At 44.4% G+C, this 15,121-nt stretch overlaps 1 protein-coding gene across 5 annotated transcripts in view; it reads left to right on the forward strand.

The window, feature by feature from the left end:
- The window catches only part of SLC6A1 (solute carrier family 6 member 1), a 58,944-nt gene extending 44,493 nt beyond the window's left edge, over window positions 1-14,451 (forward strand). For all 5 annotated transcript variants that reach the window (XM_005531816.3, XM_088061875.1, XM_088061873.1 and 2 more), the window contains exons 7-15: window positions 1,072-1,206; window positions 1,324-1,427; window positions 1,726-1,850; window positions 3,796-3,908; window positions 5,919-6,050; window positions 7,046-7,148; window positions 8,432-8,532; window positions 9,925-10,092; window positions 11,969-14,451. In XM_005531816.3, coding sequence (XP_005531873.1) covers window positions 1,072-1,206; window positions 1,324-1,427; window positions 1,726-1,850; window positions 3,796-3,908; window positions 5,919-6,050; window positions 7,046-7,148; window positions 8,432-8,532; window positions 9,925-10,092; window positions 11,969-12,073 — 1,086 coding nt within the window. In that variant the 3' untranslated portion in view covers window positions 12,074-14,451. The remainder of the gene's footprint in view (window positions 1-1,071; window positions 1,207-1,323; window positions 1,428-1,725; window positions 1,851-3,795; window positions 3,909-5,918; window positions 6,051-7,045; window positions 7,149-8,431; window positions 8,533-9,924; window positions 10,093-11,968) is intronic.
- The last annotated feature ends 670 nt before the right edge of the window (window positions 14,452-15,121 follow it).

Here is a 15,121-nt window from a genome sequence, read left to right on the forward strand (position 1 = left end):
ACAGCCTTAGATGCTTCACTTACAGGCCTCTTGGCCAGGTATAAAATCAGCTAAAATTATTCCTGCTTGCTCCTGAGATGGATATTCCAGCTGGTTAGGATAGCAGTAGAGTGAGGATGAAGTGGTTTGGTTTCAGCAAGAATTGTGCATTTATTTTATATACACATATATGAATTGTGCTCTTGCTGGAGCTGGAGATGTAAGGGAGTGCTGGGAAGAGCCGCTCACCACTTCGTGTCTGTGAGAAACATTTGAGGTCCTTTCACAGGATTTCACACTGTGCTTCCTGGGGTCTGCCTGGCTGTGAGTGGAAATTAGGATTTATTAATCAATTAAAGGAAATTATGTTATTGAGAGACCTTGCTGAATGAAAGGGCAGCAACATCTGGCATTGGCTCGTGCCTTTCCCTGCCAGAAGAAATCTTAGGGAAACAAAAAGCTGCAGCAATGGAGTTTAGCTGAAGGGAAGGGTTGGGTTAGAAGACCTCAGGTCTGGTGCAGAGGACTGGGATTTCTTCCCACTGAAGGAATGGATTGTTAGCTTTTGACACGGGGTTATAACTGTGACCCACCTCAAACTGGAACAGGGCTTAGCTGAGCTCAGAGCAAGCCATTCTCTTTCTCCTGTCTCCAAATCACAAAGAGGGCAAAAAGAGGGCTGAGTCTGACTTCAGAAAGGGTTTTTTTAAAGGACCTCTGAAAAGGCAAGAAAGTAGGAGCCTGTAATAGAGAGGAGGAGAAAGTGGGGGAAATAAAGTGCCAGATGTTTTACGAGCAGGAGTCTGGTGCCCTGATCCTGGTGCTTTTGGGACTTCCTTGTGTTAAATACCAAAAAGAGTGTGTGAAAATATCCTAGTCCAATCTGTTCTCTTTGCAGAAAAAATACTCAACAGCCACCTGCCTTTAAACCTGGGGAAGTTCAGGGAATTTTGCTGTAGGCACTTCCCAAGCTTTTTCATTGAAAAATTCCTCAATTTTACAAGCCACCCTCAGTTGCTGCTAGGGCATTTTCAGGGAGCAAATACTTTTGATCATTGTTCCTTGCACACTTACACTGTCTTGTTTCTTCAGGTGGTATATTTCTCTGCTACTTATCCCTATGTTATGCTGCTTATCTTGTTCTTCCGTGGTGTAACACTGCCTGGAGCAAAGGAAGGCATTTTATTCTATATAACTCCCAACTTCAGTAAGCTTTCAGACTCTGAGGTAAATATTCCGTCCTGGTAAACAAAAGTTTCACTCCTCACTGTTCCCCTTTCAGACATATGACCTGCTCCTCAAGTGCAGAAACAGATTTTTAAAAAAATTGTTTCCTGCAATCAGGTTTGGCTGGATGCTGCCACACAGATTTTCTTCTCCTACGGTTTGGGTCTTGGTTCACTGATTGCCCTTGGAAGTTACAACCCTTTCCACAATAATGTTTACAGGTAAGCAGATGACTGCACATATTGCAGTGGCACTTGCCTGTCTCAGCTGGAGCTGAGTTCTGTCTCTGTGTACAGATAATTGAATTAAAGTTTAGTATTGAGTATTAACTGTTCTGGCTGGCTGGGGGTGAGATGTGTAACAGTGGGAGAGACTTCCTCAGCATGAAATGGAACCCAAACTGTGAAATCCTAAATCATGAAATCTTTCCACAGGACAAAAAAAAAACCAAAAAGCAAACTAAAGAGGATGAACATTTCCCTTCCCTGCTGCTTAAAGCCCCTTTTCCCTTTGTTTCAGGGACTCCATCATAGTGTGCTGCATAAACTCATGCACGAGCATGTTTGCTGGCTTTGTCATCTTCTCCATCGTGGGATTCATGGCCAATGTCACAAAGAGGCCAATTGCAGACGTTGCAGCATCAGGTACCCCATATCTTTTCCTCTAAGCTGTGCATCAGTTATTTTTTTGCTTGTAGGTTGCTCCTGCAACTGCTCAAAATCCCTCCTCAGAGCTCCTCAGCTCCCTGGCCCTTCAGTCTCCTGATGGCAGAAGGAAAAGTCCTGTCCCATCCCACTCCAGGCAGAGGAGGAGGAGGAATGCTGGTCACTATGGGGTGGCTTTAAAGCTAATATTTCCCACCTCAGTTGGGTTTTAATTCCTTTTCCCATTTCTTGAGGTTAAACCATTCGAGGCAGATCCATTTCTCACCTGCTCAGACCTACACCTATTTCATGTGATTCTGTATCAACAGAGACATTTTATTTAGGGCAGGGAGATGTCCATGGGAGGATTCTGCTATTCCTTGTCTGTCTTCCAGCTGAAAAAGCTTAAAGCAGCAGAGCAGATGGCTGCCCTAACCCAGCTGGTGCACCAGATACTCACTTAGCAGCTCTGGCCACAGGGAGGGATCTCATAACTCAAAGCTCCGTTGGAACTCACTGGTGGACAAAATCTGGATGACTGTATTAGCAAACACAGCCCACTGAAATACCTCCTTAGGTAGAAAAGGAGAGAATTTAAGCCTCAAAAATAACCTTCAGTAAATTACACATACAAAGAGATTAGGTGCAAAATGATGATTGCAGGCACTGTTATTAAAAGCTGCTCTGGAAAGGCAGTGGGGTGTGAAATAAGCTTTTTGGAATTATGTCTTTGATACAGACAGAGTTATATAAAGGCTACACCTGCAAGCACGACAATATTTTTACGTCATGTTAAGTACATTTGTCAACAGACCTCTGAAAGATGCCCATGACCACTAATTACAAAGGATATTTGAAAATTTGACCCTTTAATTAAAGCTTCTATTTCTCCTAGTAAGCTCAGAGGCTGGTGCCAGATTTTACCAGAGGTTGCTTTGCCATCTTTTATACAGCCTTATAAAACAATATTATTAAAAGGTGTAGCTGCATTGCTGTGGAATGCAAAACAGAGTAAAATTAACATATTTATCTGAAATTTATTTTCCTTTCAGCACTGCTATTTGGAATGCTTTCTGAACGGCTTTCCAATCGTATCTGCTCTTGTTAGCAATTAATTCCTTCAAAATTCTCATTAGACTTTGAGAATCCAGGTGTTGATGCCACCCTTGCTCCACTGGTTTGGGAGCTGTCACCAAGCCCTTGTCACTGACAGACTTTTAATGGAAACTGAAAAATCAGAGACACTCCCTAGGTGAAGCACATGAGCTTTGTTTCTGTGTTTATTAAATTTGCTAGTTTTCCCTCTGACCCTGACGTCCAGCTGTGCCTTGAGAACAAAAAAATTCCTTTTAAATAGGAATTTATATTCTCCTTCCAGCACATCAGCAGTGAGCAAGAAGAAAAATTGAAAATTTTGGTTGTCCACATCTACAGAGTTTATTAAAATCTGTATTTTGAGAGAGTGAATGGAATGGAACAGCAAATGGGAATACTGGAAATGCTGGAAAGTGTCTTCTCCGTTTCTGAGCTGTCTCTGTTTCTCTTCTGAACGGTGCAAAGCAGGAGATTGCAGCTGCCAAAAACTGATTGAGGGGAGAGAGAGCTGAGCAGTGCCTGAAGATGTAACCCTAGCCAAGGATAACATCCCTGCCTTGGCTGTGCCAAGGGGTCTCTCAGGAGCAGCTCCTGAAGTGCATTCAGTATTCTGGTTGGTTGGTTTTGGGGGGGTTTGGGGGTGTTGTTTTTGGTTGGTTTTTCTGTTTGTGTTGGCAGGCTAATTTTAAAAAGCAGGTGCTTGCAGTGCCCCGGTGCTCAGCGGACACTGAACAGCTGAGATCCCTGCTCAGGTGCTGCGTCCAGACCACCCAAATAAAGCTCAGCAGGAGCAGAGAATCCCAGCCCCAGCCCTCCCTGCTGATGTTTTGTGTCCTGTTCCTCCCCCCAGGCCCTGGGCTGGCGTTTCTGGCTTACCCCGAGGCAGTGACGCAGTTGCCCATCTCCCCTTTGTGGGCGATACTCTTCTTCTCCATGCTGCTCATGCTCGGCATTGACAGCCAGGTAAAACTGGGGTGGAAGCAAATGAAAATACACATTTCTCTGGGTGGGACCAGGCTGGGCTCTCCCTGTGCTCTCCACTGGGGCAGGATGGTCCCTGGAATAATCAGATAAAGAATAGGAGGCACTGAGGAAAAACTGAATAAAAAAACGACGCTTAAACATTTTTGTTCTTTCACGAGCTGTTGGAAGCACATGAAAACTGGGCAGAAAATTTATTCTGCAGGCAAAAAGGAGCTTACCTTTGAAACATTCCCTGTTAAATCACAATGTTAAAAATACCTGTGCAATGTTCAGCTGTGTAGGAGACACTGGGATATGTTTTACAAGATTTAGGTGCCACAGGTATTTCTGGAGGGCAGCTCCAGAACTCACCACTGGAGCGAAAAGACGCAGCACACATTTCATTTTAACATCAGGAGTTAATTCAGTGGGCAATGGGATTGTTACTGAGGATATTCTGTGTTTTGTTGTGCTCTGAAATCACTTCCCAAGGGAAAGGATCACAAATTTATTGGTTCAGGCCTCACCCAAGCTCTGGGTGATATCTGACAACTGGAAATGAATGAGGAGGCTCAGCCCTGGGGTTTTGCAATCCCAAGATATTCTCTGTCTGGATAAAACTATTAAATAATTAAGACATGGAATCATTAGAAATGTTGATTGTGACATAAATAAAGAAGCACACAGCACAAGAGAAAACCCTTTAGGAATAACTATGTCCAACAAAACCTTTTGTTAATCAGTGCTGACTCTAATTCAGAGAACAGCCCCACTGGCAGCACTCAGGAGAGCACCCTGCCTTCTTTTTCAAGGAATTCTTGGAGAGTTTGGTCAGGGAAGCCCCCCTGGCTGCTGAACTGTTGGACCACTTTTATGAGAGCAATCCTAGGCAGATGTGTTAATTTACTTGCAAGCAGCTGCAGTTTGCAAACCCAGTTGCTAGCACAGCCCTCCCAGCACATAAAGGAATGTGGGATTTACTGCCTTAGCACTGCACCAGTCTTTCAGGAGAGAAAATCCATCATTTTCTATAAATCCAGGCTGACTTCAGCCTGTGGACACAAAAGGACCAAGAGGGCATTTTATCCTGGGAGATGAAAGAAAGTTGAAAATTTACACTTTCTATTTCTTTGTTTCTCGGCGAGCTTCAGGCTTGACATTAAAACCCATTGCTCAGTCTGGGGGGAAACTGCTGTGAAATTAATTGGGTCAAAAATATTCTTGAAAGCACTTGTCTCTAGGCAACAAACAGCTGAGGATGGTGGTCTAATATTATTAAAAAGATTATATATCTACAGGCTGTCATGCTTTCTGCATTTTGTGTCTGTCACTGAAACATTTCAGACACTGTAATTTACAGGAGCTGTTAACCATTGGTTGAATTCTACTTGCTCTGCTGAAAATTAATAAAACTTTACTTACCTTCTGGGTTTCACTATTTCAACCACCTTAATGATAACATTTATCTGAATATATACACAGAGAAGGATCCTGGAGTGTATCCTGATTTCCATTTGGAGGACACAGCCTCAACAAAAAATGTTTTCTGGGGATACAAAGAATATTTGATATTCATATTTGATTTCATATGAGAATCTTTCTGCACGAAGCACCAATGTGGTTTGACTTTCTCTGTGTGTTGGATTTCTTGTATGTGAGTAAATCACATCAAAAGAAGTTTATTTTGTAGGATTGAGGGATCAAATCCCCCAACTGTAGGTCTATCACCTTTATTACAAAAAAAGAGCAGTTCCTGTTCACAGAGCGAAAGCAACAGCTCATGGCTTAGACTTCTGTGTGTTCCTCCAGCTGGAAATCTTTTTGCACAGATCTCTTTAGACAGAAACAAGAATATTCAGGGGCAGAGCTTCCACTGCAGTCAAGTGAATTTTCACTTCTCGTTGGACAGCCGCAGCCTAAGGCCAGGGGAGGGTCCAATGACCAGCTGCTCCCCAGACCCCCATCCTGCCGTGGCAGGGCTCTGGATTGTGTTTCCCCTTTCCCTTGCAGTTCTGCACCGTGGAGGGGTTCATCACAGCCCTGGTGGACGAGTTCCCCAAGCTGCTGCGCAACCGCCGCGAGCTCTTCATCGCCGTGGTGTGCATCGTGTCCTACGTGATAGGGCTGTCCAACATCACTCAGGTACTGCAGGGCTGGGGCTGCCACCAGCTCCAGCTGGGACAATTCCCTTCCCCAGCCCAGCCAGGAGCCGCTGCCAGCCGCTGCATTGTCAGGGATTGGCGCTGCCCAGGATTTGGGGGGTTTAAGTGTGGAACGCCTTGTGGTCCCTGTGATGCTTTAGGGTTTTAGCTTTGATACTTTTCTTTATATTTTATTTTTTTTAATGTATCAGGATTATTTGTTTTATCTTAGGATTTCAGCTTTTATATGTTTAGATTTTGTATTTTTCATCCATTTGTAGTGCTGCAGTTCTTTAGTGCCTGACTCCAAACTCCATGTGCAGGCTCAGCTGCTGCTTCCCCATCCTGCTCAGACACAGCAATTCCTCCCCAGGCCTGCAATCAAGGACACCTCACTGCCCCAGGCCTGAGAGATGGAAACAAAAGGGACTTGGGGGCAGCAAAGCTGCCCTAAATGACTTCATTCCCTGCAGCTGCAATTGGGAGATGAACCCCCAATGTGCAAATGGACCCAACTTAGAAAAGTGTCAGACCTGGGACCCATTGGCCATTTTTGGGTGCAGCCCAAAATGTACCTGGAGACCCTTCAATAAATAGAAACTGCTTTTTATTCCCTTAATTCTGTCTGGCCTCTGTTTTTAGGTAACCCCAAAAGGCATCACCTGGATGTCCCCTGCAGGGCTCAGGGGACAGCAAAATGTACATCCCCACACTCTTACAGTCCAAAAAGTGGCAGCTGGAGATGTTGACTTCGCAAATTATTTGAGGGAAATGATTAATGATTAAATTACAATTAAATTATCAAAGAGCAAAAAAGCTAAATTAAACTTTTCAGTTTAAACAGCAGCAATCTTAACTTTGCCAGGACTGACCTCACGCCTTTAAAGAACTTAACCTGTTTAATTTACATTAATAGGTCCCTAACCTATCCACCACTGTTTCTGTCTTACATGTTGAAGCTGGAGGCCTCGTTTAATACTTTCTTTTCTGTTTTAGGGTGGAATCTACGTGTTTAAGCTTTTTGACTACTACTCTGCCAGTGGAATGAGCCTCTTGTTCCTTGTATTCTTTGAGTGCATCTCGATATCCTGGTGCTATGGTAAACATCCTGTTTGTACTTTTCCCCTAAGCCTTACACATTATCCCTGAGGATAATTCATCCTCTGACCTGAGGCTGAATGTTCCTGTGCTGGGGGTGGAACTGAAAGTGGCCTCATTTTCTGTGGATATAATTCAAAGCTGGCTTGAGGAGGGTGCTGCTGCCTTTTAAACACCCTACCTAGAGCCCTGGGAGTGGGAAAGTGCTTCAGGAATATTAAAAAGGTGATATTTCATCTCTCCTCCTGGCCCACTCCCTTGGAAATCCTGGATCTTCAGAGGTGATGGGTACATATTGCCTCAGGGCTCTGGGGATTGGTAATATTTCATTTTTCTAGAAATCCTCTCATTCCAGGGTCCTGCAGTGAGCCAGGCTCCTTGGTCAGTTGGGGAATAATCACCTTGAAATATCCAGAAGCCTGGACTGGCAGTCTCTGGCTCTGAGGATTAATGGATCTGTGGGATATTGTCACAGAGTATTTTTGACCTCAGAGCTGTGTCAGCTCCTCTGAGCAGCCACTCCCATCACCACTGAGGCACTCCAGCTGCTCCAGAGCTGGAGAACTGGAGCCTTCCTGCTGGATTTCAGTGGGACTGAGAGGATGGAACAGCATTTGACAGGGGAGAGGCACTGCTGGGGAAGCCAGCAAATGGAAAAATTATCCCAGAAATCACAGAATGTTCTGAGGTAGAAGGGACCCAACAAGGAGTTTAGTGGATGGTCCATCCAGGGCTGGAACCACACCTGGGAATGATCAGCTCCAGAATCTGCCCATGAGGAAATCAAAGCCATAGACAGGTGACAGACACAGCTTTGGGAAGCTGATGGAGAGCAGGGAGCCTCTCTGGTTTCAGATCCACTCCTGCCCATGCATGGTGTGCACTGGAACAGAGCTGGCTAATGCTGGGATGGGTTGGGGGTTTTATCATTGTAAAGTGAGCCCTAAACTTCTCATTCCAGGATGACCCAGAGTTGAAATCAATCAAGGCTGTTTCTTGCATCTGACCTTCCCATGTACAACTCCCTCATTTTGCATGGAAATAAATTTGCTGGTCTCTATTTCATGAATTATGATGTGGAAGAGTGAGAAGGGGTGATTTTTGGTGCTTTTGAGCTTACACGGGTTTTTTTTGCCATCCATACAGCAGAAAAGTTGTCTTGAGGTCTTTGTAGAGCTTCCAAATACAACCATAATTTATGACAATGTCTCTCAGAACCACTGAGCTTCCAGTCAAATCCACCACCTGATACATTTCTGTGCTGTTTCTTATTTCCATATCCAGGTGTTAATAGATTTTATGACAACATCCAAGAGATGGTGGGATACAGACCCTGCATCTGGTGGAAGCTCTGCTGGTCCTTTTTCACTCCCATCATCGTGGCAGTAAGGAACAAACTTTTATTCTCTGGTTGAAAGGGTGTAAATGAGGGGGCCTGGGTGCTGCAGCCTTGTCATTTCCACCCCCACAGGTTCAAATCAGTTCTGTCCTCGCTCCTTTTTTAAGGGTTTGAGCAATCCCCTTGAAGGCAATAAGCAAAAAGCAGTGTCATTAGAGGAAGCTTGTGCCCCAAAAAGAGAAGCCAGGATTTTTATTAGACCTCTGGAAATGCTCAAGAGGTTGATTGACAGAGTTAGAAAACTGTAAGGAACAAATTTTAACTTTTTTGTTTGTTTGTTTGTTTTGTTTGTTCTAAAATAGAATTTAGCAATCTAAAATCTAAATCTTCCTCATACACAAAAACACCAAGATTCTGTAAACTGAATTCCTCCACAGGCACTTCAGGTGACAGAGAAGGGTTCTAAACTTGTGTTCTTCCCCCCTGGGATTCTGTGGCGTACATTAATCATTTTATGCAACGTTGCTGTGGGTTTTCTGGCAAACTCTGCAAGGAATCTGTACTGGAAACCACAGGACAGCCTTTGCCCGATTCTAAACTTTCCCCAGTTAATCCCATTCAGTGCCTTGTGAAGTAACAAGCAAGGAAATGTAAATTTACTGCACATACACTGAAAAGTGCAGTGGAACAAACTAATCAAGCAGCCACTATTACACATGAGCAAATAAAGAGACACGGAAATGTGTTCACCTTGAGGGTTCCCCACGTCGTCCATTCCCAGACTGAGGCAGATTCTTGTGAAAAAACAACCCTTGAGGAAGGCATAAGAAATACACTTTATTTTAGTGGCACAGGAGGAAGATGGCCAGCATTGTAAATCTGGCCAGATTTGCCAAGTCCTCAGCAGAATGTGCTGCCCAGCCCAGCTCAGAGCAGGGATAAAAATCTGCCTCTGCATCCTCCTCTGGGAATCTGCCCTGCACAGGGCTCAGTCTGGGATCAGAACAAGCTCCCCTCTCTCCTGGGTCACCTCAGCAGGTGTTCCTGGCTGGTTGAGACATTTGAGACAGGCCAGGACAGGAGTTTTTCCTGGGAATATCCTATGGAATACCTCAAATATCTGCAGGGCATCATTGGAGACCATCCCAAAAGCAATGTGTGGGTGCTGCTGCTCAGTAGCACCATGTCCACAGGTATTCCCAGGGTCCCTGTTTTCCCCAGCAGCCCCCTTCCCTCTGGCTCTGGGCAGGTTGTCTAAGGACTTGACTGGTACCAGCAGCACACCTGCAGTATCTGAGGCGCAGGTTTAGATGTGAAAATACAGCGTCAGCGTGAAACATTCGCTTTGGTAAAGGGCGTCTTGGGAAGCCCTGGAAAGACTCCTGAAGCCAGAGGGCTCTGGGAATCTCACCCAAAACCCTCCCTTGTGCTTTTTCAGGGAGTGTTCATCTTCAGCGCCGTGCAGATGACCCCGCTGACGATGGGGAGTTACGTGTTCCCAAAATGGGGCCAGGGGGTCGGCTGGTTCATGGCCCTGTCCTCTATGGTGCTGATACCTGGCTACATGGCATACATGTTCCTAACCCTGAAAGGCTCCCTAAAACAGGTAAGTCAGCCTGTCCCAACCCCCGTGGGACCTGTGCAATCAAAGATTGCTGGGCGCCTCTTTTCAGTCATCCACTCCCCCCTCAGCTGTTCTGCTTTGAGCTAAAAACCCGTGAAAGCGCCAGCAAAAAGACAACAGAAGTGTCTGAGCCATCTGTTGCTGAACACAATTCCCCACTTTCCACGGGGTCCTTATCTCTGCCCTGGCAGCTGCAGACACTTGGCATTCCAGCTCCTCACACCTAGAAAACGCAGGAGCACTCGGCAAAATACGGGAATTTGTCCCGATTAATGCGAGACGCGCGGCCGCGGATGGAGGCAGGGGATGCTCAGGGGAGCTGGAATCAAAGTCAGGGACCAATCCACACGGCTCTGGGTTTGCATGAGTCTGCTCAGTGACCCTGCTCTGCATCTCCCTGATGGCCCCCAAGGCTGGGGCTCCTGCATGTCACCTGCTCTGGGTCCCACCTGCCCTGCTCTGCTGCAGAGCAGGGCGTGCAGAGAGGACTTGGAATATCTTGGGAGCACTTCCCTTCGGCCTTTATTTAAGGGATTTCTGTCAGCAGTCACTTGGTGAAGAACATTAGGGGCTTTTTTCTCATTGCTCTCAGCCTCTCCCTTGCTCATCCTGGTTTTTAAAAGGAGGGAACACTTATGGAAGAGAGTCAGGGGGGTTTTCAGTCAGTTTTTGTTTCAGTCAGTTTTTGTTTCAGTCAGTTCTGAGGTCCTCAGAGATGTGCTGCTAAAGGAGTGGGAATTACTGACCCCAGTTAGTGCCCCAAACACTCTTCAGGAGCCGCCCACAACCACCACACCTCATTTTTTTCATCTGGGTGGATCCTCAGTTTTCCCTCTCCAGCTCCTCCTGCACATCACAGAAAGTTCTCCAGCCCAAGTACTGAAACACTCTGTGATTGTGGGAACCAAAGACTGTCAAAAAGAATTTGTCAGAACTTCTGGAATATTCTAAAATCAGCTGACAGAGCCATCTTTGCAAAGGGCTGGATGATCTTAAGGAGAATTGACGAGTGATGCCTCATGAAATGCTCAGATCTTGATCCAAATATTTGTCTTCAGCAAATTTTGAAGGACTCAGTGAGGCTTCAAAGAAGTCTGCAAAAAAACAAAAAAAAATCTGGGTTTTGATTTATTTTTTTTTTGTTTCACCCCCTGCCTGTTCTCAGCTCCTACATTTTGGATAGATTTCCCTTGGTCTTACAGAAAATTTCAGGTGCAAAAGGAGAACTGTTGCCCTAAAATACAGCTGGTGTGAGACCATGGTAAATGTTCTTCATCTCAGCCTTGTTGTGGATTAAGGTCTCATTTTTGAAAGCACTGACAAATGATTATTAAATGATGGGAGGAGCCTGCAGAGAGAAGCTCTGAGGAGCCTCTCTGGGATTTCTTTTGGGATATAAAACCCGAGCTGGGCAGAGCAGCTGAAGGAACAGAGAGGACAAAAGGACGAGGAGAGACAGAATAGGAATAAACCACTCTAAAATACAGTGTGTTTGACCTGTTTTATCCTTGGAGGAGCTCTCAGCTCTCCTGGGGAGATGCCCACCCCTCTGGTGTCCAGCCCTGCTGCCCACTGCAGCCCCTGTGCTGGATCATGGGCTCACAGCAGAGCCTCTCCTCCTTTCTTCTCCCCAGGAAAGCTCCTTGTTGGCATCCAGCTCTTGGCATGGGGCTTTTCAGCTCCTCCTGACACAGTCAGGACAGAGCTGGGATTCTGTTTAGTGGAAGTGCCTCGCTGCTGGTCCCTGGGAAGATGGACAGTTGTAAAGAATTGTCTTTAAATATTAAAAAAAAAAAAAAAAAGAGTAATTTTTTTGAGTTTTTTGGCTGCCTCACATTTATTGTTGTCCTTTGAACAGCGCATCCAAGTGATGATTCAGCCAAGTGAAGACATCACCCACCCTGAGAATGGGCCAGACCAGGCCCAACAGAGCAACTCTGCCAACAAAGAAGCCTACATCTAAAATCCTCTCTTGTCCAAGTACCACTCCTCCTCCAGAAAAACAAAAAATATGGTTGAATATGACCACAAATTCACGTCTGAGAATATAAATTACCTACCTCTAGTGGCAAAAAAAAAAATTTAAAAAATACATGTTAAAAAAAAAAAGCAAAAAAAAAAAAAAATGCAACAAGGTCATCTCCACTCCGAGGGAATCGCCGTGGGTTCGATCCAGCCGTCGCGAGCTCAGATGTTTGACAGTGTTTTTGTGTTCTCCAGCAATCCACAGACTGTTAATGTTTTTATCCTTTCACAATGATAGCTGCATACTTTGGAATTTGTAAATTGATGTGCCAAGACCTTTTTAATCTACCTTTTAGCACGACTATTTGAAGTTTTGTGCTGATGATTTTTAGTAGTTGATCACTATTTCTTACCGCTGAATCCCAAGACTGTTATTTCTGACTTTGCAGGAGTAAAATTAAGTTTGGTGTTGTTTTGTACAAAAAGAACGGGGTGTTTTGTAAACAAGTGATTTCCAGTGCAAAAGTCTGCCCTTAAAATTTGTTCCAGCTGAGGCCATTTGAGGGGGGAAGAGACTCTTCCTTCAATTAACAGCAGGCACAGCCTTTATAAACATTCCTAGTGCAAAAATTGAGTTGTCTGTGGCAGAGCAGCCCAGCCCAAACACACTGGCTGTGCTCAGCCTTTCAGGGTGACTTTCAAGCAAGGTCATAAATTTCTTTAAAAAAAACTATCTTGCTTCTTATAAAAAGAAGATATCTTTGTGAATCAATGTTAAAGGCATGAATACAACTTTAAACTTTTTTAGCGAAGTAATAGCCAAGAGCTCTTAAAGATTCCCAGGAGTAAAATACAAAGTATTTGCCATCCAAGCTCGGACTCCCTGAGCTTTTATCATGCTGTTATCACTCTACTATTATTGCATTGCCACCAAGATAGAAACCAAAACAACGGCTGAAAGATCGAAGCTTCTCCTTGTAAGCTCCAGTTTAGGGCTCGATTTAACCTGCTAGAGAACTTTTCCAGTTCCCAATCACAAACTCGGCATGGTCAGCACTTTGAGAGCAGTGGGATTTCCATTTCCAGGGGCTGGGTGGTGCTGAGGGCACGAGGGAGAGCTCTTTGATCCCGATGCAATCCCGCTCCGGGCTCTGTCCTGCGTTTGCCACATGGCCAGAGAGCCCGGCCAGCCCCTGGAAGTTTTCCCTGTGTGGGGAATGCAGCGGGAGCCCCGGCTGGCATTTCTCGTTTGGCAGCTATAAGACAGGCACGGAGGCTTTCTTTTTTTTTTTCCTTTTTTTTTCCTTTTTTTTTTTTTTTTTTTTTTTTTTTGGGGAGGGTGATGTTTGATTGTAAATGACTGTGACAGAACTGTGCAATGAAAACATGCTTTTCAGCAAACTTTTTTGTGCACCGTACAATGTTAGATAGCACAATTTATGTAGAACTACTACGTGGAAAAAAAAAAAACAAAAAAACAAAAAAAACATGTTACCTGTGAATGTTGGGTTTTTCGTTGTTCTCGTCTGAAGGTGACAAACATGTTCTTGCAATAAGGTATTATTCTCAGAATGTCAAGCACATTATGTAGAAATAATATATATATATAATACACATGTATTTCAAACTACATCCTAAACTCTCAGAGTACGTGGGGTAGGTTCTAAACTGTTTCATACCTAGGTCAAATGTAAAATACTACGAGATCTAAGCTCCATCCTAAACGGCCATAGCTGAGATGCAAACGTCCTGTAAGTCTTTGGGATTTAGAGGAACCCCTCCATCCTACGCAGACATCACACCCGATACGTCATCCTTGTGAGTTTCATTAGACTAAGGATAAAAACTCCAACTTTCTCTTTATTGTTTAATGTAACCGAGTCCCATGTTGTTCTAAGAAAAATGCAGTATTTAATGTTTGATTGTAAACAATTATGACAGATGTTTGACAGACCTGCTCTTTAGCAAAAAGCTGTACAAACGTTATCACATAGCACAAACTAGTGTTGTAGAACTACTGTGTGTAAACTGTGAATAGCTGTATCTTTTTTGTAGTACTTGCCCTGGAAAAGAAAGATTATTGTATGATCATATATGCTTTTTGCAATAAGGAAATATCCAACACCAAGCAAATCTATCTCTATATAAAAAATATATATGTAATATATACATATTCAAAAATATATACAGAGCCTGTTTAAAAGAGTACAGTATTATTTAGTAAATTGCAACCTGTTCTATGGACCAAATGTAAAATATTTATAAATTAAGATGCATTTTAAATGTCTATAAACAGTGTCATAATTAAAGCACGATTGTTATGTAAGTTTCCAAGAGTTTAGAGGAAAAAGAATAAAGGTTATATTATACATTAAATTCAGAATTTTTCAGTCTTTCATTGGACAAACCCAATCTGTGCTGTTTTCAAGTTCCAAGTGTGTCATTTATATAGAAATATCCTTTAAATACCAAAACACTGTATGCCACTTGTGATGTGTATAATTAATCCATGCTATTCCTACCATGTAATTAGTATGTGCATACATTATACAGGGAGCTTAAGAGGTGACAGTTAATAGCCCTTCCTGGCATCCTGCTGCTTTAATTCTCCCGCGGGAAGATGGCAGAGCCAGCTCTGGGAGAAGAAAAAGCAAAAATGGATTTTGGAATGTTTTGGACGGTTCCTCGGGTGCATTTCTTCTGCTGCTGCTTTGGGGTGAGAGCTGCAGCACCTCCCTGGTTTTGGAGCCCATGCTGGATACTCCACAGGCGGATGATCCGTGGCTCCGAGAGCTCCGCGCTCCTGGCTCGGCTGTCCTGGCAGGGTGGGAAGACGCGGAGAAGAAGTCGTGGTGCAGCTGCAACGCCGCTCCTGGGCTCGGGATTTAATTATCTGCCTGCAAAACTGGAGCAGGACTTCATGCTGGGGAAGAGGCTGAGCAATTTAGAGGACCTGATTAGAATGGAAAAGGCTCCTGAGAGAGGCGTCTGGGATGACAGACTGCAGGGGCCAAGTGCTGACCTTCGGGAGGCGCGCACGGCGAGG

This window comes from Pseudopodoces humilis, chromosome 13, assembly GCF_049639895.1.
Source record: "Pseudopodoces humilis isolate 2021_Gansu_Grassland_sample_001 chromosome 13, ASM4963989v1, whole genome shotgun sequence".
NCBI lineage: Eukaryota > Metazoa > Chordata > Aves > Passeriformes > Paridae > Pseudopodoces > Pseudopodoces humilis.